Source organism: Acomys minous (genome assembly GCF_964271855.1).
Source record: "Acomys minous genome assembly, chromosome: 6".
NCBI lineage: Eukaryota > Metazoa > Chordata > Mammalia > Rodentia > Muridae > Acomys > Acomys minous.
The window spans coordinates 64,819,586-64,847,515 of record NC_140487.1 but is presented as its reverse complement, the minus strand read 5'-3'; the positions used below and the strand labels follow the sequence as shown (position 1 = coordinate 64,847,515).

The 27,930-nt window shown below is 47.4% G+C and overlaps 1 protein-coding gene and 1 long non-coding RNA gene across 4 annotated transcripts in view; one reads left to right on the top strand and one right to left on the bottom strand.

Moving 5' to 3' along the window:
* Positions 1-4,334, bottom strand: part of LOC311600557 — an 8,777-nt gene extending 4,443 nt beyond the window's left edge. Inside the window, exons 1-2 of one of the 3 annotated variants that reach the window (XR_014780276.1) lie at positions 3,714-4,334; positions 1,990-2,149 (exon numbers count right to left, since the gene is read on the bottom strand). This is a non-coding gene — a long non-coding RNA (uncharacterized lncRNA). Of the gene's footprint in view, positions 1-1,989; positions 2,150-3,023; positions 3,115-3,152; positions 3,282-3,713 lie in introns of those variants that run through there. The other 2 variants (XR_014780277.1, XR_014780278.1) reach the window with 2 other exon arrangements.
* Positions 3,166-27,930, top strand: ARHGEF5 (Rho guanine nucleotide exchange factor 5). Its single transcript, XM_084787361.1, has 15 exons — positions 3,166-3,316; positions 10,865-13,982; positions 14,594-14,642; positions 15,178-15,242; positions 15,446-15,699; positions 18,297-18,457; positions 19,013-19,165; positions 19,441-19,570; positions 19,843-19,917; positions 20,311-20,400; positions 21,553-21,710; positions 22,432-22,593; positions 23,879-23,949; positions 25,245-25,349; positions 26,339-27,930. The coding sequence occupies exons 2-15, from the start codon at positions 10,877-10,879 to the stop codon at positions 26,494-26,496; spliced, it is 4,737 nt and encodes a 1,578-aa protein (XP_084643487.1). The 5' UTR covers positions 3,166-3,316; positions 10,865-10,876; the 3' UTR covers positions 26,497-27,930.

The window sequence follows — 27,930 nt, the reverse complement described above, 5'->3', positions numbered from 1 at the left end:
CAGGCTAGTCTCAAACTCACAGCAAATTACCTGCCTCTGCCTCTCAAGTGCTGGAATTAAAGGCTTGCGCCACCACCACCACCGCCCCCCCATCCCCCCCACCCCCCCCACCCCCCCACCCCCCTACCCCCCACCCCCCACCCCCCGGTGAAACCGTGTCTCTTAAAAAAAATAAAAGTCAATTAAGTTATTAAAAAAATAGTTAAGAACCATAGTGGCCAAATCAGAGTGGATTTAAAGGACAGAGAGATGAAGAGAGCACAGACACCCAAGTTAAAAAAAAGAAGTCCAAAGAAAAGACTTGATACCCTATGAGCATATACAAGGGGAGGAGGTCCCCCTCAGTCACAGTCATAGGGGAAGGGAGTAAGGGGAAAGCAGGAGGGAGGGAGAAATGGGAGGATACAAGGGAGGGGATAACAATTGAGATGTGATATGAATAAATTAATAAAATATATTTTAAAAAAAAGAAGTCCACTCAAACTCAAGTCCAAGATGTTTAAGGTTGGGACACTAGAGCAGGCAAGAAGCAGAGGCAGGAAGGTCTAAGCAGTATTCAAACAAGTGGCATAGCTTTGGCAGGAGTCATAGTTGCACAAGTGGGAGCAGCGACCAGGACACCAGGTGAATGTCTTCAAGACAGTGGCAGCTGCAGGCCTAAGGCTAGCGCATTCCTATTGCCAAACAATTTAGTCTTAGTATCTAGAACTACTCGGGGACTTTTCTTGTTCCTCCGGTCACTCCTAGGTGCATTTCAGGGCCACTTTTGTCTGACTGAAGTGACCTCAAACTCCAGAGCCTGTGTTTATTCCTCTTCAACCACATACAGCTCTCATTTAAAAATAACTTTATTCTGAACCTATTTTCCTCTTATGTTGTTATTATAAACTCATTTCACATGCATAACTGTCAGGCCCTCTTAGAAAAGGAAAATAGCCCATATTCAGCACCTTCTGAGTATAGTATGCTTACGTAAACAATTTCTTTATACGCCCCCTCTGGAGTCTCTGGAGCAACCCAGTGAGGTGCGACCGTTAAGGACAGCAGGAAACAATGCATAGAAACATTGAAGTAAAGCATCAGAAAGTTAACACCAATCATTTTTTTTCTCTTATCAGGAGTTTAAAAGAAATATGGGCCCAAATAAAGTTTCTTAATCTCAGGATAACAACCCTGTCATTCTTGGCACCGAAGTCTAGGTGCCAAGAGATGTTGACAGAAATGATGAATTAACTAATGAGACTCAGTCTGCAAGGTGAGGGGCTAGACTGGTCTCATACCCACGAATACTCTGAAGACGGGAGCAGGCTCAAGGAGAAGTAAACTCCCTAAGGGGTCAGTTCAACCACATCTCATCACCAGTTGGAAAGCCAGGTAGACATTCCCCTGCGGAACCTGGGACAGCAGCAGATCAGGAAAAAAAAAAATGAGAGAAGCAAGCTGCTTAAAGAGCTACAATGCTGCCAGCTCAGAATCAGCTGATTCTGAACTGGCGCTTCAGGCTGTGAGAGTCAGGCGAAGAGAGAAAAAACTGGGGAAAGTGATCTGATGTTAAAGAGAGCCAAAGGCAGGAAAATGAATGACCAGCTCCCTGTCCACACTGGCTGTACCCAAGATGCAGTGCAGAAGCTGTCCTGAGACCAGCAACCTCTGGATCAGAAGTTGAGGAAAGACATGAGAGAGCCGGACCTTCTGATTCCTTGTGGTTTCTTTGCCAGTTTAGGAAGAGTTCTAACTTTTGAGCAGCTTTAACCTTCTGATTCGCTTCCCTCCTTGTCCTTGTGCCTTAGCTGGGTCTATGAAGCATGCCGGCCTGGCCTTATATGGCTCGGTCCTAGTTTTGGCATTTCCCATTCTTTCCTGTATATTTCATGGCAATTGAGAGTGTGTCTAATCTAGCTAAACTGTTTAAAGTTTAATCCTTCAAAGGAGCATGATGGAACTAGGGCATCTTTTTTTTTTTTTAACACAGCATTGCTTCAAGACTACCAGAAGAGGAGGCCGTTCTTCCTCAGTCACGTTTTAGTCCACAGGGCCTTCCAAACAACTGCATGGCCTCTTCTCTCAGGATCAGTACAGCAGCCCGGGGTCACAGAGATGAGGAACAGTCTACCCACGAAGCTGTTTGGAGTGTCGAGCCACAGCATTCCTGAAAGAAAAATAGCCAAAGAGACTGTTAAGATTCTCCTGGACACATGTTACTATGGAACCTCCCAGAGCAAGGAGTGAGTTTGGGGAGGAAGCCTATGGGCAGAACATCCAAAGTTCCTGTCCCTATGTAAGGGTGGTGGTGGTGGTGGTGGTGGTGGTGGTGGTTGCAGTGCGTGCGTGCGTGTGTGTGTGTGTGTGTGTGTGTGTGTGTGTGTGTGTGCGCGCGCGCGCGCGGGGGTGGGGGGCGCTAATGAATTAAGCATAAACAAACACACTCAGAATACTGGAAAGAATAGAGAAGTATAAAAACTAAGACATAAGCTTTTAAAATGAACTCAGGAATATGGACTCAAACAGGCTATCTACAGAAAAGACATAGGCAAGTTTAGGCACTCAATGAAGAGAGCAAGGGAGGGAGAGAAGGAGGGGGGAGGGAAGGAAGGAAGGAGGGAGGGAGGGAGAGAGAGACAGAGACAGAGACACAGAGAGAGACAGAGACACAGAGAAAGAGAGAGAGAGAGAGAGAGAGAGAGAGAGAGAGAGAGAGAGAGAGAGAGAGAGAGAGAGAGAGAAGCAGAGAGGGAAAGGCAGAGATAGACAGAGCTGCACAGAACCTGAGTAAGAGACACCCTTTACCCTATGGCAAACACCAAGAAAGAGAAAACTGCATTGCGCCCAGAAGGGAAAGACACACTCAAGCAATCACAAATCTCAGACGTTCCGCAAAACACTAGCAAGCCAAAGACAAACTCGAAGGGCAGAAAGTCAGCCAGGTCGGATGAGACCCGCAGGGGCGTCCAGGGGAACGCCGACACCGGGGAGTCCCGAGGCCGGTTCTCTCCTGCGGCTCCCCAGCGTTGGGTTGCTCCTACCGGGGATCTGGCCCTGGACGGCCGAGGCCTGTGGGTGCCGTCTGCACAGCCTAACCCCAGAGAGCTCGCACTTCCCAGCTCTGCCCTGAGCTGCCCCTCCCCCGGGAAGGTGTGTCCCTGTTTCCTCACCTGAAACTTCCTTAGGAGAAGCCGGTCCCTCCCTCCCGTCCGGCGGCAGGGGCGGGCCGCGGGTGGGGCGCCGGGCGGCCTGGCCTGGCTGGGGACCGCGGCGGGCTCCGGGACCTGGAGGGGGACTCTTGGGCCGGCCCGGGGCAGCATGTGACTCCGACCAGGTAGGTGCTCTCCTCCCTACTCAGTCCCGGGCTCTGGGTGGCCGTGGCGCCGGGAGGAGGGAAAGGCAGGGGCGGGAAAGAAGAGAGAACTAGGCCTCCCCGGGGACCTGGTCTCGGGGCGCAGGCTCCGGAAATGGGGGGCTGGGCCAGTGGGCCGGGCTCGGAGTGAGGGGCTGAGTACCTGGTCGGGAAGAGGAAGGGAGCCGGAAGGAATGGCCTCTTGGAAAAAAGTTTGCTTTCCAGCCAAGTCTGAGCTTTGGAAATGGGCACCCTGCCCCGCGATGTGCCCGGGCCAATAATCAGAACTTTTTTTTCCACGCCCAAAGTCGGGGCCCTGGGGAAAGCTAACTCCTATGATATGGAATTTTCGAGATTCAAGTTCTAGGCTGCTCCTTACCTGGACGTATCTCCTTTTGTAAACAGGCCTGGGCCTTGCTTCGTTATCTTCACTGCATTTACATGCGTACGTTTGTGTGAATCTGTACACACCTCTCTCCGCTGTTAACTAAGGCTCCGGAATATGAAACAGGGATCCTTGCCCTGAGTCCCCTCTCTCCCATTTACCTGTATATAGGGAGCTTCTTGTTGGCCTCGGCACAAGATTCTTAGCAAAGCGTAAAAGATTCTTAGCAAAGCTGGCTGTTTGGAGCAGCCAGCCAGAGAACGCGGGTGCAGGAGCCCATTTTCAAAGCCCTAGTTCTGAGCATCTTTTCCAAGTGCCTTTCAGCAGAAATGGTCCGGGAGAGCTAATTCTGGGGCCTCAGTTTTCAAGTCTTAGTCCCCTCCCCCCCTTCCTGGATCTTGGGTTCCCAGGACGGTCTTGCCCTCCTGTCGCTATAGCAGTGAACTCTGGCCAGCACTCTGTCCGACTGAAGGGGAAGGGCACACCAAACACAGGGAGGATGAGATAGGGTGGTTTTCCTTTCAACTTCCTTCCTCCCTTGCTCCCCCACTGTGCGCTCAGCTTTACTTCAAAAAAAGCATCAAGTCCCAGAGAAACAGCCCCCAATGTGGCCTCTTCCCAGACTTCCTGCTTTATCTGCACCTGGGTAGGGAAGGTCCGGGTTCTTATCAAAACAGTCATCATTTTTTTAACCAATCCTCAGGCCGAAGACTGAAACCATAAACATTGAAAGAACATGCGGGTCCGGGGGGGGGGGGGCGGCGGGAAGGGGGCTGCGGCACGCGGGGGGGGGGCGGGGAGCTGGGGACAGACTTGTAAATTCTAAGTCTGTGTTAAAAGGAATGTAAGCATTGGGAGGGAAGTCAGAAGGAACGAAAAGGTATCCCTCTTTTCAAAAGAATACAGAAATTGCCGATATCTTTAAAGTTCAAATATCGGTCTTCCTAGGCGATATGGCTGCCCATAATATGATCTGTCTGAGGTCGTTTGTGGTCACATAATGCACTTGGCTGTCTTTGGGGTCGGCAAGAAGACGTCACTTGTGGTGTCTGGACTAGTCACTTACTCTGGTGTGGACAGGAATGGAATCTCTCACGGGATGGTGTTGAACACAATGGTATTGACACAAGCCGGTTTTGAACAGCCTCTCATGTAAACAGGACCCTCTACTCTCAGTGCATGGTAGAGTGAGCTGGCCGCTTAGAGCGCCTGTAAAGGACACAGAAACAATGTGATCTTGTATGCCAATGACAAGCATGACACGCCTTAGCTGAGTGGATGGCCCCATGGCCACAGGTGGGCCTGAGACATAAGCATCCTCACTTTGAATGTTCTTACAGAAGACCATCTGGTCTCTAAGGCAATCGATATTTAAGGCATTAGAGAGTAGATAAAAGTTTTTTATTCCAATTGTCACTGGTTTAGTCGGACAGGCCATAGTAGTGATGTCATCCTACCCTTATTTGGTTTCTTTGCAATACTGAGGGGTCAAATACTGAAGGTATTATCTGTGTAGTGATCGTCTAAGCTAAACAAAACTAAGAGGGTATCTTTTGGATTGATGGTGGAAGATTTGCTTTCCTACTGTAGGCAGGAGTATAGATACCATTTGTTGTAAATGCAGAAGCAATCCCAAGAGGTAAGGGTATCTTTGAAATAATTTTCTACCTGGTGATTAGAAATGGACATGAGCTAAAGTGTTGATTGGGGAGTGTCACTGTGGTAGTTGGCTGTGTTCTGTACTGTTCTGTTAATGTGCTAACTTGGAGCTTTGTCTCCTAAAAAATTAGACACTGTGGGGTCCTAGAGACGAGATATGTCTCTGCTCTGGAGAGAAGCCAGTTTCCTGTGATGCTGTGCCCTGTCTCTGCCCGTGTGCAGATAAATAGTGATTAGTCACCCCAGTTGAGAAGGATCTGAAGATGTTTCAACTCTTAACGGAACGGGTAGTTTAAAAAAAAAAAATTCCATTCTAATGCCTTTATATGAGTAAGACCAGGCTTTACAGATTTCCTTTAGTTTTCTCCACATTCTAGCCTGGTCATGTCTGTCTGCATATGATTATTAAGATAAAATTAAGTATAGGAACAAAGGGTATATGCCATCTTTGGGATGAATGGTATATAAAGAGGTGACTTCCTTCCTTCCTTCCTTCCTTCCTTCCTTCCTTCCTTCCTCTTTTGCGTTTTCAAGACAGAGTTTCTCTGTGTAGCCCTCAGTGTCCTGGAACTCTTTGTAGACCAAGCTAGCTTCAAACTTAATGATTCCCCCTGCCTCTGCCTCCACAGTGCTGAGATTAAAGGGGTAAGCGACCACCTCCCAGCCACTGCTATATTTCTAAATAGATAAAGATGTAGTTGTAAGATTGCAGAAACATCCATGCATTGGGTCCCTAGGTCAGAATTGGAAATATCCACACAGCATATAGTGTGTGTAGATGAAGTCTAGCTATGGCAGAAGCTCGTGTACAAATCCAGGGAGTTGTGTGTGGTGAGAGGGGAACCAGACAATAAGATACTGGTGAGAAGAGATAACAGGGTTTGTCACATAGTTTTCTGAGGCAGGTAGGAGCAAGTTTCTGAAGGTATCAGTGAACAAATGTTATTTAATGTGTGGCTGAGAGAATAAGGACACATTATACATCATTTGTATTTAAGGGCTGGATAGAGCATCTCACACACTGCTAGTAAACTGGAAAAGGACCTGAAAGTTTTTCAACCCAGGTGCATTTATGTTAATCACATCTACTTGTCCTATATAGATAATATCTGCATCTGTGAGGTGACCAGGAACTTGTCACATACCACATCTGCAAGGTGCCTAGGGACCTGCCTGTTTAGTTATGTCAGATTCTATTGCATAGAGACTACAAGGGTAGGTACGTGGCTGTGGTGCGTATGTGTGTGTTTGTGTGTGTGTGTGTGATGTGTATGATGTGTGTGGTGTGTGTGTGTATGATATATGTGGGGTGTGTGTGTGTGTTTGTGTGTGTGAAGTATATGGTGTGTGTATGGAGTGTGTGTGTGATGTGTATGTGTGTGTGGTGTGTGTTTTTGTGTGTGTGTGTGTATGTATGTGTGTGTATACATAGCAACTCAGTGTGACAACAAAAGGCATTCTTACAGATGGGTTTCCATGTTAAACCTGGAGTAGACCAGAGAGTTGCACAGCGGGGTGCAGTGAGGGCCCACAGGCCCGTAGGTCCTGTCTTGTGTTCTATGTGGATGACTGGGTGCTAACAATAGGCACACATCAGGAATCTTTGTTTCAGGTCTACGTGTATCATTTGCTCAGGAAATGGGAGTCTTTGAGCGTTAGTTTTGCTGTCTGTCTGAAAACTGGGCAACGTTTTGTGTTTCTAGAAAGCTCTCTACAGCTTGCCATCTTCTATTTCTTTCCTACATATGTTCAGTCTCTCAGATCAGCAGTATCTGCAGTTTCTATGACTTTTAAGGATAACAGTGAGCTTTTTGTATTGTAATAGTTAGTCTTCATTAGAACTGTGAAGGCAACGATTTCCCCATCTCTTACAGATAAGAAACAGGGTACTCAAATAGATTAAATGATTCCTAGAGTTGACTTAAACAGTAGCAAGGAATCAAAAAGGCAGAACTGAACCTTGAAACTTACTCTTTTCATTGTACATCTTTCTCAGGAACCATACACGTTTAGGTAGAGAGGACCGCACCATTAACACGGCAGAGAGAGTGTGCTCACGGAGGTCCTGAGGTAGTTGGAAAATGCTACCATACCCTATGAGCATATACAGGGAGAGGAAGTCCCCCTCAGTCACAGTCATAGGGGAGGGGAGTAAGGGGAAAATGGGAGGGAGGAAGGAATGGGAGGATACAAACGGGGGGATAACCATTGAGATGTAATATGAATAAATTAATAAAAAAAATAAAATAAAACATTGGGTAGTGAGGACTGCACCGTTAACACCATTAACAGCTGGGAGATTCCAGGCATGTTCTAGGTGTGTTTGAGGAGAGGCAGAGACTCCTACCAGTGGGCTACCACATACGAAGGCCTATACCTGAGAGAGAAGGGTAGATAGCTGAGGGCAGAGGCAGGTGCTGGAAAAGGAAGGCAAAGGCCACATTGCACGGTGTGCATGGCCTTTGCTGAATGTTTCGGATTTATCTCAAGGCTAGTCAGAGGATACCAGGGAATTTAAAGTGCAAGTGGTATTTTGTGTGGAGACTGAACTGTCTGTGTGGCGGCTGAGGCTAGGCTGTGCTCCAGGTACAAAGAAATGTGAGCATGATAATGGAAAATCTTGGCCAGGAAGGAAAAAAGAGATTATTCTTTATGTTTAAAATAATTATTGAGCAATTATTATGGGTCTAGTGTTTGGCTCAGTGTAGGGAATTGAACAAAACACGTCTCACACAGTTTGTCAGTTTTGCTTGCAATTGAGGTTCAATCAGAACGCATAATTTATAACTGAACTGGTATAAAAATGCAAGGGAGGAGTGAAGTGAGTTATGATTTTTTTTTTTAAATTACTAGAAGTAGAAATGTAGTTTAAACCCTTTGAGGAATTAGAAACTCAGAGCATAAGTCAAAACTGCACCGTGGCGTAAATACGAAGAAGGAAAGGCCTGGTGTTAGTAGTGCTAGTCACAACCGGCACCGACTGTGATGTAGGGGAGTCTGGCAGAATGTCCCCTCCTGAGCTGCTGGAGCGGGTGCGAAGTGCGGCTGTGAGGACAGCACATAGGCAGAACTTGTTTTAGGTCTCCAGAGAATAAATGGTGCTGGGGATGCTTAAACACTGTTTGCTTAGAACAGCCGTCCTCCACCTGTGGGTTGCAACCCCTTTGGTGGGGGCAGGTCGATCGACCCTATCTCCGACCATTGGAAAATACTGATATTATGTCTCATAACAGTAGCAAAATTACAGTTATGAACTAGCAATAAAAACAATGGTGTGGTTTGGGGGTCAGTGTGAGGTATTGCATTCAAAAGTCTCAGCATTAGGAAGGTTGAGAACCGAGAGATAATCATGGCCTAGAGGACACAGGGTAGCAAGGATGAACGTGGAAAAGAAGAAGGTCCAGGAGTGGACATTGCAGGCTGCTTTGAATTGTAATAAACTGAAGCAGCATCCTCCATTGTTTTCTGAAAAAAAAAATTTTTTTTTTTCTCAAAATAGGATAAGAGGTGTTCTGTTGGAAGAGGGGAGGCAGGGTAAAAGGTCACAGTTTTGGGAAGTAGTGAGAACGGTTAGCCAGGGGAGAAGGTGGGTGTCATCATGAAGGTGTCACAGCTTTACGGGCCATGTTGAATAGAGTAAGTGGGGTTATCTTTCTGTCTTACAACAGCCGTGTCTATAATTTAAGACAACATTGTTCAGTAGTTATGGAGCACAGCTAGACTCTGTAAAATCATAGGAAGATGAGTAAAATCCGGACTCGGTGTAAAGGACTCATCTGTTACACGTTGGCTGTAATGTAGCTTGACCTACTTTAGTCCCATGCCAGCAGCTCGGGAGGACAGTTCCACTCCTGACACTAGTCCTCTGGGCTGTTAGGTATAGGGTGTGTCAGCCATCATGTCTGGAAGTTATTTGAGGCTGAGTCACACGAGAGTCCAGGGAGTTGAGGGGGAGACGTAGACAATGGCATAATAGAATTTAGAGGCCAGTGACCACTGGCAGTTCCTGGAACCCTTTGAAAATGGCCTTTAATGCTAACCAAATTGTTTATATTCAGTTTCTCCCACAAAACGACTATATCCACCAGGAGCTTTGTCTTGGTCACTGCTTATTGTCCTATATATATATTTTTTTTATTTTTAAAGATTTATTTTTTTATTATGTATACAGTGCTCTGCCTGCATGTACACCTGCATGACAGGAGAGGACATCAGATCACATTATAGATGGCTGTGAGCCACCATGTGGTTGCTGGGAATTGAACTCAGGACCTCTGGAAGAGCAGTCAGTGCTCTTAACTGCTGAGCCATCTCTCCAGCCCTGTCTTATACTTAAAGGGTCCCTAGGTAAATGTGTGTGTGTGTGTGTGTGTGTGTGTTGCAAAGGCATATATTTTTTGTGTATGTTGTAGAGGCCAGAAGTTGACATAAAATATCTTCCTTGAAAGTTCTCATTATTATTATTATTATTATTATTATTATTATTATTATTATTATTATCACTATTTTTTTTTGTTTTTTTGAGACAGGGTTTCTCTGTGTAGCCTTGGCTGTCCTGGACTCATTTTGTAGACCAGGCTGGCCTCGAACTCACAGCAATCCGCCTGTCTCTGCCTCCTGAGTGCTGGGATTAAAGGCATGCGCCACCATGCCTGGCATCCATCTTACTTTTTGAGACTAGCTCTCACTGAACTGGTGCTCATTGGCTGACTAGACTGGCTGATGAAGATGCTCTGGAGATCCACCTGTCCCTGACCACCCCCATACAGGTTAGGGTTATAGACGCACATGACTATTCCTGGAATTTGATTGATTGATTAGTTGATTTTATTTATTTATTTATTTATTTATTTATTTATTTTTTGAGATAGGATTTCTCTGTGTAGCCTTGTCTGTCCTGGACTTGCTTTATAGACCAGGCTGGCCTCGAACTCACAGAGATCCACTTGCCTCTGCCTCCTGTATTCCTGGAATTTTCATGTGTATGCTAGGGTCCATACACATGTACACCAGGCCACCCAAACCATCCTCCATTCCCTCTAGGTAAATCTTTATTACACTTGCCAACTGAACCATCTTCCCAGTCCCTCTAAGTAAGTCCATAACGACTGCAGAGATGGCTTAGCAGCTAAGAACACTTGCTGCTCTTTCAGAGAACTAGCGTTCAGTCCCTAGCACCTCTATAACTCCAGTGCCAGGGGATCTGTTGCCCTTTTCTGCATTCTTCAGGTGCTGCAAGCACATACAGATGATGTATAAAGAAAAATACATTTTAACAAACTTTAAGAAGAAAAGAGAATCTATAGCTCAGTTTGATTTAAAAAAAATAACGATAAATAAAACATAATAAAGCTGGTGTTTATTTCATTGAATACCTATCTTGTAGCATAGAACCCAAGGCGCTTCCTATTCGTCTTCTTCATGATCTCTCCCTGTGTACACAGACACAGAAGAGGCATTAGAAACTCTTGTTTTTTATTCCTTAGGATTCAGCCCTAATGGAGGCTGAGGAGCCTGAACATGAAGCATCTACACCCATTCTTGCCGTAGAACAGTTTAGAGCTATCCCTGAAGCTGTCATGAGGAGCAGTCAGATCCCTGCCTTGAATCCTGAAGCTCAAGAAGGCCAAGACCCAGCCTACAAGTGGACTGATGGACACAGACCCTTGATGAAGCAACCAAGCACGTTAAGGGACATGAGTGACCATGCATCTGGTAGTCTGACACTTTTCTTCCATAAAGGTTCTTCAGATGTGGAGACAAGCCAGGAAAACCTTACATCTAAGGCCTGTGACATTCCAGACCAGCAGGGAGTGATACCCCAGAGCCATAAGGACGGAGTGTCAAGAGCTGCCCCTGAGCTCTTGGCCTGTGATGTCCAGGAAGAATGGCAAGACAGCAGAGTGGCGGTAGAAGTGCAGCCAGAACTCATGGCTTTGACTAACAAAGGCAAAGACGAGGAAGAAACCTTCCCAGACACCTCAACCTGCAGAGGACGTTGGCCTCTCTGTGAAAAGCACTCTGGTGACACCCACCAGTCGGAGGGCCATGGAAGCGAACTCCCCATGCAGGGGAAACAGCTGCGGTTGGAGGACACACAAGAACACCAAGGGCAAGAAAGCCTCCTCCAACCTCGAGAGGCCCTGGGACTGGAGGAGCAGGAAAGACAGGAAGTAGAAATTCAGGAGGAAGTAACTCTGAGGGAAGACGCGTGTTTTGATGGGCGTCTGGGGGAGCAGGAGGAAGCAGGGGAGGAAGTTAATGGTGAGGAGGAAGAAGGGAAGCAGGAACAGGTCCAAAACCAGGTGCTGCTTGGAGGACAAAGGGAAAGTGAGGGGCTCAGTGGGGCCTTAGGAGGCCTGGATGGTGGGGAGTGGGATCAAGCAGACAGGGAAAGGAGGAGTCGCGCTCAGAGAGATTCTGAAGAGGAAGGGCAGGACTGGGAATTAAGGAAGATGGAAGAGAGCAGGGTAGACTGTCAGTATGCAGAAAATCAGAGGTCAGTGGAGACATCGGAGGATGAAAGTAGAAAGCAGGAAGATCATGACCAAACAGGGAAAGTGATGCCACCAGAGGACCAGCAGGGGGTTGTAGACTCAGGTGATGGGGAGCAGGGGACCGGGTATAGGGGTAGGCAGGCAACAGAGGAAGGGAGGAAGACAGGAGAGGACAGCAAGCTTTGTCCTCCAATGGCTCTAGTGGCCCCTGAGGTTCACTCTTTAGGTACATTGTTTCCAGGGTCCTCTCACTCTATGGCTGATGCTATTCCTGGGATTCAGCGGGAGCCTGCGCCTGAGGAACCGACCCCCCCAGCTCTGCCTCCTGCCCTGGAGTCAAGAGAGTGCTCCCCCCAACCCGTTTCTTCACCTGCCTCTTTTGCTACTGAAGAATCCCTTGGTAATCGGACTCACAGCAGCCAGCAAGAAGGATTCAGGCCGAGGAAGGGGACATTGTCTACCCAGGAGACTGAGGTTGTCTCTGCTGGAACATCAGTGAGTCCTCCAGGGACACCATGTTCACCCCCTCTCATCCCTGCCAGGGACTTCCTTATCACTGACACCTTGTCACCTGTTAGCTCTCCAGTTGTCCTTCCTGGGAAGGACACCCTAGCAGCCTCCCTCTCAACTGACACTCCACCTCATTGCGGGGCGTGTGAGACTCCTCCAGTACCTGCCACACTCACCAAGGACCCCCGCTTCACCTCTGACAAGGCCAACCCCCTCAGCCCTCTCAGCAGCTCCAATGCAGTGAGCCAACATCTAAGAAGCAACTCATTACCAGGCTCTCACAGGACAGAGCAGACTCCAGACTTTGAGTGCATGCCACTTGCTCTCTCCCATTCGGAACTACCGCAGCGGCCCCCCAAACCCGCCATCTATGCCTCTGTGATTCCAAGAAGGGACAGAAGAAGTCGGGATGGCATCGTCTTTTCAGAATCCTCCACTGCTTTTTCCCCTTGGAGGCGGCAAGACTCTGAAGAGTTCACTCCAGATACAGAGCGGTCCAGCAGTCCTCATGGTAGTCAGCCACAGGGCTCCCCACAGAACTCAGCCTTTGCTGTAGGCTCTTCTGTGAATGTTTCCTCTCCACACACTGTCTCCATGGACACGAGGGTACATGAAGCTTCTCCTCCTCCTCCCCCACAAAAGAGACATAGCTACAGTTCCACAGGAGAGAGAGACGGCCTTCTTCATGCCGAAGCCCCCACGCTGAAGCGGCATAGTCATCCTCCATTGGCCCCAAGTTCAGGGGGCCATGGATCTGCTACAGGCACACTTCCCGTAGTTCTTGACTCTGTTGTGGCAAGGCAGCACCGCCCTCTGCCATCCACCCCAGAAAGCCCCCACCATGCACAGACCTACACCCTTTCCAGGCTGAGATACAACAAACCGTTACCCCCAACTCCTGATACGCCTGAGCCCGGGCCATCTCCCATCCCTTCCGCTAATATCTCAAGGATGTACAGGCCTCTACCCCCAGTCCCTATCTTAGACCCCTCCTCTGAACCACCCCCATTACCCCCAAAGTCCAGGGGGAGAAGCCGGAGTATCCAGGGAGGAATAATACATTCAAGGGGTCAGGGCACTCTGAGACCCACTGGCCAAGAATGGATAGCCTCCACTCTCTCTGCTGGACGGACCTCCTGGCCTCCAGCCACAAGCAGATCAACAGAATCTTTGGCTTCCACCAGTAAGAGTAATAGTGAAGGGTCCCCTGGCCTGGCTTTCAGCAACATGACAAACCTTCTAAGTCCCTCATCTCCGACCACTCCCTGGATCCCGGAACTTCAGAGACCCATCAGTAAGGATGAGTCAGGGCTCACTGAAGTGTCTGAGACTCCAATGAGAGGATCGTTTAGAAGAGCAGCCCCTCAGGAGGGATGTAATGACCCAAGGAGGTCAGCTCTAGGACCAGGAAAGCAGTCAGAAAAGCCTATCCATCACCAACTCGAGAAGGCATCCAGCTGGCCCCACAGACGGGACCCAGCGAGAACATCAGAGAATAGCAGTGCACAGATTGTCCTGGGCCAGCCACCCAACAAGCACAAAGGCTGGAGCCGGCAAGGCCTGCGTAGACCTTCTATTCTGCCTGAGAGCTCTTCAGGTAAGTACGGAACAGAGACTACAGAACCAGCTTTGTTAAGCAAAGCTGCTGCTTGTGCTTCTTCTTCTTCTTCTTCTTCTTCTTCTTCTTCTTCTTCTTCTTCTTCTTCTTCTTCTTCTTCTTCTTCTTCTTCTTCTTCTTCTTTTCTAGTTCTTCTGCCTCAGGGTCTCTATTGCTGTCTCTGCAGCTCCACTCACCTGCACACTTACCATCGACTCAGAAACTCATGCCCCTGTGATCCCACGAGACTATTCCTCTTTTTTCCTCTCTATCTCTTACTTCCCCCAAAGCCCACCTCTTCCGGACGTTGCCAGACTCCCTCCATTGAGACTTCTTCTTGCTCTCCCCTTGAAACACTTAAGGGGCCCTCCTTTCTTTGTGCATTTCCCGCCTTGCACGAAGCCGGGGCACATAGCTGATCTGTCCCCAGGAATTCCTACCCTGACATGAGGCCCAGGATACAGTGGGTACCAGGCTTCAGTGTATGGCTGGCTTTGCTCCTGCTTTCTCTTTCGGATCCCAGAACAGTCTTCCTTCTGCCTGCCTGTGCTTCGTGCTCATCCCTTCCCTTCTCTAAATGTTACTGTTGTGTCACCCGCTTCACTTTTCAGATTTAAGAAGTCCAGGTGTGGGAAGACCTTCAGATTCTGTTGTTTTCCGGTGAGTTGCCCTGTCTCTTCACGAGCTCAATGGTACTGCCTTCACTTAAGACACTAAGATTTCCTTAGTAGGACTTCAGTTGGATAAGGGTCTTGGGACACAGAATTGCTGGTGTTTCTATGTCCAGAACGTAAGGAGAGAAAGAGAAAGGCATCAGGACTGCAGAGAAGGCAGGTATTTGTACGTACCTAGTTCTGCCTGCTGTGTCTGAGTCACCTGTCCTCCTAAGGCACATGGCTGCCAACCAATCTCCTTCCACATGATACCCAAAAGATGTGCGTTACAAAGTCGGGCTGTTGTTTGACACACCCCACTGACCTCACTACGTCCTCAGGATCTTCCCTGGTCTGTGAGATAAGGGAGAGAGGCTGACATGGAGGGACCCATGAGGAGGCAGGCTGAAGCAACTGTTGCCTTGGTCCTGACATCCCGGCATGTGTAGGAAAGTTAGAGATTCTTCATCTAACCTCACCTAAGGGTCTGCTGTCTCGTAGTCAGTAAGCAGCACCTCAAAGCCTGCCCGCCTACTCCACAGGGAGAAGAAACTAAAGGACGGAATGGGAGGTTTTTCAAGACGTGGCTCCAAGCTCATCTACCACTGTGAGTACTTTGAACCAGACCTCTAGGCTCAGGTGTGCTCTCTGCCTAAAGTGTGAGAGGGAGGACTCACGACTGCCAACAATAGAGCGGTCCAGAAGAAAGGGTTGCCAGAGGTCAACTGGGATGGCAGTTTCTGGCTGGGAGGTTCCACTCACCTCATTCTCTCAGGATTTTCTCTTTCTCCCGTGCATCCTCATCCACAGGCCAGGTACTATATCAGGAGTACAGCGATGACGTGCTCAACAAGGAGATCCAGAGCCAGCAGCGCCTAGACAGCCTGCCTGAGGCACCTGGGATCTTTTCCCCGCAGCAGCGTCGAAAGGCACTGGTGTCTTCAGACTCCTACCTCCAGCGCCTCTCCATGGCCTCCAGCAGCTCCCTCTGGCAAGAAATCCCCGTGGTGCGCAATAGCACGGTGCTGCTCTCCATGACCCACGAAGATCAAAAACTGCAAGAGGTACCCACCCAGGACGGGGCAGGGGACCGGAGGGGGCACAAAGTTGTGTTTGCTAATGTTTTGTCTCCTCGCCTCTGCCACCAAGAGCGGGCGGTCCCCACCCCTCACTCACCTGTAAACACAGTGACTGCGAACTGCCGTGCTGAAGGGTGCGAACTGTTCTCAGAGTTTCAGCACCTTTCCTGAGTTCCATCATTCATGAGTGTGCATGTATTTTTTTTTTTTTTTTTTTTTTTTTTTTTTTTTTTTTGGTGCTACTGGCTTGGGCTCAGAGTGGCCACGCCTCTGAGTCTATTGAGACGTTACCTTCATCCTGACCCTTCAGTGTGAACTCTGAACTCCTCTTCTACCTCCACAGGTGTTTCAGACACGTCACATGCTCAGTGAGTGTGTCCTTTGGTTCTTTGATCTCACTGAGACTTTACTATGTCCCTGCTTGGTCATCACCCTCACTATCAATACTGCTAGAGACACTGCTTGTCTGGGTCTATGCCGCTGTGACCGTTAGTACGTTTTCCATGGGCAGTTTCTGCTCTCAGGTCTGTCTGAAATAGGAGGCGGAACATTTCTTCCCATGGAGAACAGACTGCACAGTGGGATAGAGTAATATCTAAATCTATAGGCTCTATAAGAAATGTTTTAGATATGATGCCTTCTTTAATATGAGGTCCCAAAGCCATTGTTTCCCATTTGTAGAACGGATACAAAGACTTACTGGGAGAACAAGAACGATAGATGGTTACTACAGAAATGTCAGTCACAAAGTGTCAAGTATTTGAATTTAGATGATGCAGGCCTGGCTTCGACTAGTGGGATAATCTTGGACGAGTCATACAGTTTCAATGCAAGCTTTATTTTTATTTTTTTATTTTTTTTATTTTTTTGGTTTTTCGAGACAGGGTTTCTCTGTGTAGCCTTGACCATCCTGGACTCACTTTGTAGACCAGGCTGGCCTCGAACTCACAGAGATCCTCCTGTCTCTGCCTCCCGAGTGCTGGGATTAAAGGCGTGCGCCACCACCGCCCGGCTATCAATGCAAGTTTTAAAACGAGGACATTTAGAAAGTCACTAACCTGTCCTGTTTTTATGGATCAAATAATGGGAAGATGAAGTGAACTCTCCAAGTCTTCAGCCAGCTTGGAAGCCACAGGGACCTGATTCCAGCCCTGATCCCCTTTAACTGTGCCAAGAGAAAAACCTCTGCATCACTACCCCATACATACATATTCCTGTCCTAAAATAACATCTCGGAAGTCTGCAGAGTTCCTTCACAGGTTAAGCCGTGTGGTCTTTGAACTTAGGTTGAGAGTAAATCTGCAGTGTCAGGGTTCGGTTGGGTGACTGGCTATCTCAGTGATAAGAGGCCTTACTGAAGGCCCATGCTGAGAAGGGAAAAGGAGTCCACAGGTTGCCTATGGTCATCGCGCCCCCTGCTGGAGCTCCCAAGCATAGTCTTAAGTGCTGGGTTTCCCTCTTAAACTGCACCATCTTTTCTTACACACCCTGCTTTCTTTTACTCCCATTTTCCCCTCGGGCCTCAAATTGAGTTTGTCTCTTTCCTCCCTAAGTCGGTTCCTAGTTCAGAGCCCTCAGTGATTCCATCATCCAGCCCGTTACCCAACTCAAAAGCAGGGTGTTGGCTTGGTCTCTTCCTCTGGATGCTGCCCCACCCCCACCCCCAGGAGAGTCCTCTGACACTGCTCTCTTGGTGATTAGAGCAGATAACTTTCTCCCCATGCCCATGCCAGACAGGCCTTAACCTCCCTTCGGGGGATGCTACCCCATTTCCCAACATGGCTCTTACCTCTTCTAGTCTTTTCCACACTTTGCTAAAAGTTGCACTCATTTAAAAAAAAAATGCTCCGTTAATTCCTGTACTTAGGACCTTTGTACCGTTTCACATCTCTTTAAGGTCATGATACATTGTTTGCATAACCCGCCAGGCCTCATGTCTCATTCCTGCTTGTCCTTCTGGCTTCATTTCTTTCTTTTTAAATAAAAGTCTGAGAAATGCTCAACTTATCTATTTCTTTTCTTTTCTTTGACAATTTTTTTAAAAAGATTTATTTATTATTATTTTGTACATGTACACCCGCAAGCCAGGAGACGGCATCAGATCACATTATAGATGGTTGTGAGCCACCATGTGGTTGCTGGGAATTGAACCCAGGATCTCTGGAAGAGCAGTCAGTGCTCTTAACCACTGAGCCACATCTCCAGCCCTCTGTTTCTTTTCTAAAAGTAAATTTCATTGTATTTAAAGAATTAACCACCTTATTATGACATACATCACAGTTTACTTTGTTGGTAAAATTGCTACTAACATGTAGGAAATTACCATACCTGTTGTATACCAGAGTTATTTGTGTATGTGTGTGAAAGTCTCTTTAAGTTTCTTGAAAACGTAGAGGCCCTGTTCACACGTTATTCAGTGAATCGTGCACACTCCCCGAATACTCCTCACGCCCTGCTAGGCTGAGTTAGGTTTTATGACTGTGCATGATGGGAAGATACGCCTAGTTCAGTGCTCAACGCCAAAACTCCATTCAGCCACTTAATAAAAGCGTTCGCTACTCTTCCCCTTTCCAACCCTCTAGGCCAAGTTCGAGCTGATTGTGTCCGAGGCATCTTACCTGCGCAGCCTAAACATAGCTGTGGATCATTTCCAGCACTCAGGCCAACTGCGGGCTACCATGTCTGCCCAGGATCACCAGTGGCTCTTCTCTCGTTTGCAGGATGTACGAGATGTCAGCACCACGTGAGACTTCTTCCAAACTCCATTCTCTCAACCTTGCTGTTCTTAGCCATTGAGGAATCAGCAGCTTTTTCTCCCTCTTAGAAGCCCTCTCTGTGTCAGAGTCTCTGGATAAAAGTGGGCCTGGGCACCCTCCATGATTGCCTCAGGGTTCGGAAGGGACATAGGAAGAGCGAAGAAGAGAAAAGAGCGTGGGATTTCACAGGTCTATTACTATAGATGAGTGAGCAGTGCTTCCTGGATTGAGATTTTTGTGTATATCCTGGGTGTGCACTGCGGTGGCCATCAGGCATAAGAATCCCTGAAAGACTGGCAAACAGGGATAGAATACAAAAAGAATAAGAACCAGAATATTAGAGTTCTATTTACGTCAAATCAGAAGCTAGCAACAGCCTTGGGGAGTCCGCTATTGCATAGCAAGGGCACAGAGCTAAGGAGGGTCAGTAGAAATTAGGAAATCATGGGGGAAAAAAAATTATATGCTCAGAACACGCAGGGCTGAGACAGATTGGGGACTGAGGGCCCAGTACCTGATGAGACTGTTTAAATACTACACAGGTTCCTTTCAGACCTAGAAGAAAACTTTGAGAACAACATCTTCTCCTTCCAAGTGTGTGATGTTGTCTCGAGTCATGCCCCGGCCTTCCGCCGCGTCTACCTGCCTTACGTCACCAACCAGACCTATCAGGAGCGCACCTTCCAAAGCCTAATGTGAGAATGGTCCCTCTCCGTCCCCTCAGTGAACATTGCAGTGACCTCGACTCAATCCGCAGGCTCAGAGCTCTCTCCCATGAGTATATGTCATCTGAAGTCTCAGCCCACTCCCCGGATCAGATCCTCTCTGCAGTTGTATCTGGGCCATGCACATGGGCTCTTAACCGTTCTTTTAGTCCCACATCGTCCACTCAACTCCCCTTCCCCATGGCTTCACTGAGCCTGCTTTACTCCCCGGCTCCCTCCTTACCCAAGGCTTGCTACTCATATAGGAATAGCAACAGCAGTTTCCGTGATGTCTTGGAGAAGCTGGAGAGTGACCCCATCTGCCAGCGCCTCTCTCTCAAGTCCTTCCTGATACTGCCCTTCCAGCGCATCACCCGTCTCAAGCTGCTGCTCCAGGTACGGCAGGTATTTCTTTGGTCCCATCCTCTTGACTCAAAGACACGATCTTGAAAAGTTTGGAGACAAGAGATCATCCATTCTTCTGTAACGGTTTCCACATCCTGAGGGGGAATGTGAGCCGTTTCCAAACTGCCCATGTCTTTCTTTCTCAGAAATCTTTGCTTTTGGAACTATGTCCCTGACTTCTGCATCAAATATTCCCTAGGCATCTTTTCCCTTTTTATCCATCATTCCTCCCATCTGGCTCTTGTCCTCTATTTGTTCTACAGAACATTCTGAAGAGAACCCAGCCTGGCTCCTCAGAAGAGGCAGAGGCCACAAAGGCACACCATGCCCTGGAGAAGGTAGGCAGCCATCGTATCCAATAACCCATGCTACTCATTCAGGGCTAAGCCTTCCGCATCCCCTGATACTCATAACTAAAGACAGCAAGGGAGCTGGGACCCTGTTTACATGAGAGCTCAGCCACCTCCTTGCATCAACCAAACTTATTTCTAAACATTAAACATCTAGCAACTATGTTTCCAGTACCGTAGTCCCTCATCCCAATATGTTCTCTCAGGTCACGTAAAGGACCCGGCATCTTTGCACATGACTTTGATGCTGCCTCAGTCATCTCCAGCCTTGTAGAGAAGACTGATATTTGCAGGCATCTTTCCAGATTGCCTTTAAGGATATGTAAAGCTCAAGACTCTAACACAGTCATCTTCCCTTCCTTTATCCTGCTCCATCCTCAGCTGATCCGAGACTGCAACAGCAATGTGCAGAGCATGCGGCGGACAGAGGAGCTCATTTATTTGAGCCAGAAGATCGAGTTTGAGTGCAAAGTGAGCTGTCCCTGGCACACCTTCCTGCCTAGGAATCTCTTTAGCATGTCCCACAGACCATCCTCTGACCTTGCTTACATCATCTCCAGCCTCTAAGGGCTCTAGCTGTCCTTCTGTCCATTTCTGGAATATGCAAATGATAATTTCAGCCTATAAGATACATTGATGGGTGGTGGCATAGAACTCTTTGTGGATTTTATTATGTTGGTGTAAAAGCAGAGGATGCAAATCTATACATACATAAGGAAACAGCATAATCAGAAAAGGGGGAGGAGCAGAACTTAATGGAGGAGAGAGAGCACCCAGTAAATGGGCAGAAGGAATTTTCCAGAATGAGGCTATTTAAGAGCTTAGGGGTGAGGAATGCTTGACTCACTTATCAGATCACCTTTGCCTTAACCAAAGCGACATACCAAAACCCTCAAAATCGCTTGTCCAAACAAATATAAAATTGATGTTCAGCAATGAAATCCCAATGCATTACAAGTACCTAAAAGAGAAGGGAAGTCCTCCTCCAAGTTCTACTGGAGCTCTTTATCGAGGCCCCAACTCCGGGCAGAGCCCATCTTTATCTCCTTATCCTCAATTCCATTCTAATTCTGACTCTGCCTTTGTTGGCTCTGATCATCATCAAGGATAGAGCAGATAGTATAACTCCTTTATCTTTTGGCTTTTATGATGCTGTGTTGTGCCCTGCCTGTTCATTGGCATGTTCTGCTCGGGCTCACAGACTTCTGCTCCCACGTCATCACTTGTTAAGTCACAGTTACCTTCCTTTGAGCATGCAAACACAGGGTCCACACCAGTGCAGTGAAGTTAGTGGGTTCCGAGAGAAACAGAACCTGGAAGGGTTGGTTTGCAGTGGTTCTCAACCTGTGGGTTGCAGCCCTTCTGAGGTCACAGATCAGATAGCCTGCATATCAGATGCTTATAATTCATAACAGTAGGCAAATTATAGTATGAAGTAGCAAGAAATTCACTTTATAGCTGGGGTTCACCACAGCACGAGAAACTGTATTAAAGGTCCGCAGCATTAACAGGGTTGAGAACCACTACTTTAAGGTAAGAAGGAAGATGTAGAATTGGAGATCGGTTGGTTGGGCAGAACTAAGAGGAAGTCCCTGACCTGCCTTTTCTCGATTCCTACTCTAGATTTTCCCACTTATTTCACAATCTCGATGGCTGGTGAAGAGTGGGGAGCTGACGGCCCTTGAGTTCAGTGTCTCCCCAGGGCTGAGAAGGAAGCTGACCACTCGTCCCGTCCACCTTCATCTCTTCAATGACTGCCTCTTGCTGTCCCGGCCCCGAGAGTCAGTGGCTGGGATGGGAAGCCGGGGCATACAAAAGAATGGGATAGAGCTAGGAAGCCATTAAATAACTTGCTGCCAATGAATCCCTTTTCAGTTAGACAATTCACAGTCTAGAGTCATGAATCAGCTTAGCGAACAGAAGTGGGGGTTAGGGTTAACAAACCCATTCTATGTTATATATGAGTAAACTACAGCAAAGAAACACCATCTTCTTAAATAAGTTTATTTGTGGCTTCTTTGGGTAGCACCCAGCATATTAGCCAATATTGCCACTTGGCGAATTTCAGAGCTGAAATTCTGGTCATTAGGACCTTAATATTGGCTCTTATCTCTTTGAGTCCTTAAAGTAGTGAATATCACTCCTGCAGTAAATAGTTGAGTGAGACACGAGATTATTGTATCGGGAGCAAGTTGAAGCCCTCGTGTTATTTTTGTATGGATACAGTCCGTAAAAGCTAAGGGCAGGGCTGGGTGTGGTGGCGCATGCCTTTAATCCCAGCACTTGGGAAGCAGAGGCAGCCAGATCTCTGAGTTCAAGGCCAGCCTTGTCTAGAAAGTGAGTCCAGGATAGCCAGGACTACAAGGGAAAAAAAAAACCCCCTGGCTCAACCAAAACAAACAAACAAACTAAGGGCAGGGAGTTAGAATCCAAGAGTAGAGGCTGAGGGTGGATGAAGTACAAACACCATAGCATCAGATTTAAAAGACCTGTATCTTGCAGGGGCAGCCGGTTCCTGGTATTTGACCATGCTCCATTCTCCTCCATCCGAGGGGAAAAGTGTGAAATGAAGCTGCACGGACCTCACAAAAACCTCTTCCGTCTCTTTCTCCTGCACAACGCACAGGGCACCCAAGCTGAGTTCCTCTTCAGCACCGAGACTCAGTGAGATGGGGCTGGGCGCAAGAGAGGGGAATGGATGTCCCTGGGCGGAAACACTTCTGGAGTGGGGATCATTGATAGAGAAACGCAAGGCCCTGGCACTTAGTGATAACTTAAAAAAGATTCAGTGTAGGGTGACGATGTGCAGTTGCCACCGGGGCTGAACAACCTGTACTCAAAAAGCACAAGATTTGAAGCATCATCAGGGAGATGGGTTGGCATGGGATGGACAGCCAATTGGATTGCTGGATCTATTAGTGGTCCAGCTCACCTGTCCGGCCTAGCATCTAGGCCGGCGGGCATTTATACGAACCACAACCAGCTTGTATGTGTTCTGCTTTTTCCCCTCAGTCTCCTAGCTTCATCCTCTATTGAGCAGAAATCTATAGTGTTTAAGTTGTAATCTTTCCAGTGATAATAACAAATGAACACATTCATATATACATACAGTTTTGAGAGTTGAAACGATAACTGTAGAATGTGGAATTCAATACAGCAAGCTAAAGAGCACGCAGTAGCTCTCCTGGTGCTATACGAGACACAGGAAGAGCCTCCCTGTAAGATTATTAAGCACATCTGTGGCTCAAGGCTGCATGTGGTATGGATGCTTCTCAGATTGATCCCTTGGAAGACATTTTGAGTGGGATCAATAGTTCCTGTCTCCAACCTTGGAACACAGAAGTCAGTACATGGGTCTATATGGTGGATTTTGCCCAAGACAACTAACAAGAAGTAGATTTGTGTTCTTTAGAGCATTGGGAAGCATCCTTTTGGAAAAATGAAAATGTCATTCTCAATAACCTAGGTGCATTGGGCAACAAAGAATAATATACAGACCTTCAGATGATCTCACATTAGCCTGAGATTACATTCTACAACAACAATGAAATGGATATTAGCTCCTTGGCTGCTTTGTCACTAAATAGTAATTTTCAGCTTAGATATTTAATTGAAGGGAGGTGAGTGAGGATCAAGAGTCATGCAACGTGATCATGTGTACAGATGAGTGTTTTGCCTGGCGTGATTTCCCGACTGGAAAATGTTCGTGTGTATGATTGACAGGTCACCTTATGACTCTTTTTGAAAGGTATGCCTGGGCGGAGAAAGGAAGGATAAACAAGATTGGCCAACATACAATGCAAAGGCATACGGTGGTGTTTGCAACCAGGCAAGATGTGTTGGACTAGACAAATCTTTCCCATCGCCACTTGCCTTCCCCACCGTTGGCCCTCATCCTATGTGGCCCTGGACTCTTAACTGATGCTATGGCTTTCCTTTGTCTTTTCAGAAGTGAAAAGCTTCGGTGGATCTCAGCTTTGGCCATGCCGAGAGAAGAGCTGGACCTGCTTGAGTGTTACGGTGAGTAAGGGTATGACAGAGAAAGTGACGGTGTCTGTTTGTGGTCTCCTTTGGGTGAAGTGTTCAGTGTGCTGGGGTGCTCTCTCAAGGCTTCTGTTTATTGCTTTCCTTCAGAGTTCCATGGTAGATTGGTGGAGGAAGGAGCTTAAACACTTGCAATACATGTACTTAAAATCTCATTCTCTGTGGCACTGCCTTTCCCCCTGCATTCACTGCCTTAGGCAAATGTTTGTTCTTTGTAAAACACATATTCCTTTAAGTCTTACCTGCTAGGATTTTGACTTAATTTTCGGAAACAAGGGGAGATAGTGTAGCTATGCAGGGGACGACAGGGGACGATGACAAGAGGGGAGCATCGCAGATTTGGTCTGACTGCAGCTGCATAGCTGAGTCCGCTTAGCTTAGCCAGAGCACATGGGAGTAGCCGGAGTGAGAGCATATCAAAGGATCACCAGATGTCTACAACCGGCCAGAGATGGTTCCTCTGTGCTATAACTGCCTGCCTGAGGACCCCACTAGTGCACTGACACACACACTGATTCATGGCTGGCTTTCGTTCTGCGCCATAGGAGTAACCTCTTCCACAGTGGAGTGCGTCGTTCATGGCAACTTGAGCCTGTGATTACATGACATGGGCAATTGTATTTGGCTCAGAACTTACTGTCTCTTGCTCCCTTTGAAAGACAATCTGTGCTTTGTATTAGCAAAGTAAAATGTGCATAAAACAGTTTGCTATGGGACACATGCATGGTTCATCTCCAACAGTCGGTTCTAAGGAGGTCAAACTCCACTGAAGACTGCAGGGTCAGGGGACACTCAGAGGGAAGTTGGCTCTTCAGCAGAGCCTCAAGTATTTGTCATGATGACTAATTCCATGTGGTCACAAGGTATTTTCCAGTCATCTTCCCCAGAGAAGTAGAAGTTTTAAAAATCAGATCCCATACTCATATTTCTATTTCTTTATTGACTTGTTTGATCTCTGGTAGATGATGAAGATTTTTCCAATTGCCTCGTTTTTTGTTTGTATGTTTGTTTGTTTGGTTTTTGTTTTGTTTTGTTTTTTTTGGCTTTAATTTTGTTTGTTTATTTGCTTGTTTGTTTGGTAGACAATATCTCACACAAAATCCCCTAAGTCTTCCTCCTGAGTGTTGGGATTAAAGGTGTGCACCAATGGCTTCTTTTGTCTATAATCCCACACTTGTGTCTATCTCAAGTCCTCCACACTTGGATCACAGCTCCTCCCCTGTGTCCTCATCTGTGTCACTGCTCCTAACCTTCACTCTTCTCTTCTGAAGACTCCGCACAGGTTCAGTGCCTGCGCGCCTACAAGCCCCGGGAGAACGATGAGTTGGCATTGGAGAAGGCGGATGTGGTGATGGTGACTCAGCAAAGCAGTGATGGTGAGAGGGCGAATCCATGTGCAGGAGGTTGGCCAGCAGAGGCAGGACAGAGGGGGCCCAGGTTTCTAGGGCTGCCGTAACAGAGTATTAAGAGCTTAGCGATGAGTAACAACCATAATGTATTCTCTCGTGGTTCTGGAGGTGAGACGTCTCAAATCAAGGTTTTAGCTGGCTCCTCTGAAGCTTCTAAGAAGGGTCTTCTTTACCTTGTCCCAATGAGACAGGCTCCAGTCTCTGCACACACATCCTTGTGCCTCTCTTCTTTTGTGTGCATCTAAATTACCCTTTCCATAAGGAGACCAATTCTGATTGATTGACGGACTCCAGGGTGGCCTCAGTGTAACTTTAGTGATGTATTTGCAGCAGTTTCATTCCTAAGGGTGTTTTTAGTTTTTTGGTTTTTTGTTTGTTTTTTTCTGCTGTGAAGACACCATGACCACATCGACTCTGATAAAGCAAAGCATTTAATTGGGACTGGCTTACAGTTCCAAAGATTTAGGTCACTATCATGGCAGAAAACATGATGCCATTGCAGGCAGACATGGTGCTGGAGAAGGAGCTTAGGGTTCTACATCTGCATCCACAGGCAGCAGGAGAAAATGCCACACTAGGCCTAGCTTGAGCTTCTACCCACTAGTGACATACTTCTTCCAACAGAGCTGCGCTTGCTAACAGTGCTACTCCCTATGGACCTATGGGGACCATTATGTTCAAACCACCACACCAAATAAGAGCAGATTTTGAGGTACAGGGACTAGGTTATAAGTAAGTACTTTGACAGACCCAGCTCAGCCGATAGCAGTGGAGAAGACGGCAGACGGCAGCAGACCTCAGGCAGCCGTTTCCATACTGTGCAAAGCGAGGCTTCTCATGCTCGAGGATCCTAGTTCGCTCAGCCTCGGGACATAGATTAGTAATCACCCAGAAGGTCCAAGAAGTTGGCATGGGGCCCTCAGCGGCTAATTCTTTCCTCTTCCTGTGTACTGCAGGCTGGCTGGAGGGTGTGAGACTCTCAGACGGGGAGCAGGGCTGGTTCCCTGTGCAACAAGTAGAGTTCATTTCAAACCCAGAGGTCCGTGCTCAGAACCTCAAGGAAGCCCATCGAGTCAAGACTGCCAAACTACAGCTGGTAGAACAGCCAGTCTAAGTGTCCTTGGTGAGGAGTCTTCTGAGCTCATGAGCAGGCATTCCTGGAGACAGCTGGCCCCAGAAACCTGCTGCAGAGGCCTGTGGACCAGGAACGCTATCTTCTGAAAGCCCTGGACCAGCTCGGGCACTTGTTCCAGAACTTCTGCGCATTTTGTGTTCGGTAGGGAATATGGGGTGACTTCACACTGGATTCTGGGATCTTTTCTTCATAGGAAAAGGGACTGTGGGGCTTGAGCCTAGGCGCTGTTCTTCCCACCACCAGATGGGACTTGTGCATCGTCTGCTGCTGCAGTGCACAGTGCACAGTGCAGATTCAGAGCTGGCCGGATGTGAGGCTGCGGACACGTGTTACCAGATAGACCTCAACCCACTCACTGGAGGGAGGTGTTTAGCGGGGATTAGTGCATCAGGTGGAAAGGTGACCCTGATGCCCTCCTAGGGTGTCTTCCAGTCTAGAGAGTCTCCTCGGTGCATGCGCCCCTGAGGTCTTTGTCTCTTGGTGGCAATGTGAGGGTGGTGTTCTCTCACTCTAATAAACTTGGCACTTCTCTGAGTGTTTTCTTCTCAGACTATTTCAGCACTCAACTGAACAAGATTCACAATGCACAATCTCACAGGAACTCCACCCTATTTTACGTGTCATGGAAGACCAAACTGGTGCATACAGTTTATCAGCAACCGGAGTCTTCTAATAGGCGTGGAGCTTGGGCAGTGGCTCTGCTTGTAGTGGCTTCAGATCTTATAGAAGGAACGAGAAGGCTGTGGTGGGTAATGAGAGCCCGTTCAAATAATTCGCCACATCCATAGGCACAAATAGGCTAATGTGGGAGGATCGGGCAGGTTCTATTCAGACCACTTATGACTTTCTGTTGTGGCTTGAATTGCAATGAGGTTGTCACCCTAGGTGTTCTGTCTTCTTTGTGAAAGTGAGTGGAAAGAGTCCTAAAATCCAGTTACCATGATGCCATGAGTCAATCAGGCCAAATCCTTAAGCAGTACCCACTCAACATGCTGCAGAGTCCAAGCCAAAAAAATGATGGATCATGCTACGTGTCCTTTCACATTGCCTATCTCAGTTGAAAGAGTGTCATCATCATTGTTTTTCTTGTTAGCATCCTCACGTGACAATTGTTAATGATAATATAACATAGTAATATTAACTCTTGGCAACACACTGCCTTTTTAATCCATTCTAAAGTACAAGGAAGCTTGCCTACCTTTAACGAATAAACTAATATTTAATTTGAGGCAGAATGAGTACTAAATCTAAAATAGTGATAGTTTTATGGGAGGCCACTTGATAGTTCACAATTTCATAGTCTATTCTATAAAAATGACTTTTAATATGTGATATATTTTGCATATGTGTGCTAATTTGTAATTTAATGACAGATTCCTATTAATGTCTGTGGTAATTACATTCTGAACTATT

Excerpts from the sequence above, each read along its gene's own strand:
- ARHGEF5 (XM_084787361.1), top strand. The coding sequence starts at position 10,877 with ATGGAGGCTGAGGAGCCTGAACATGAAGCATCTACACCCATTCTTGCC. Across the intron at positions 23,950-25,244 it reads GGACCTGCTTGAGTGTTACG|ACTCCGCACAGGTTCAGTGC; the intron begins GTGAGTAAGGGT and ends TCTCTTCTGAAG. Across the intron at positions 25,350-26,338 it reads GACTCAGCAAAGCAGTGATG|GCTGGCTGGAGGGTGTGAGA; the intron begins GTGAGAGGGCGA and ends TGTGTACTGCAG.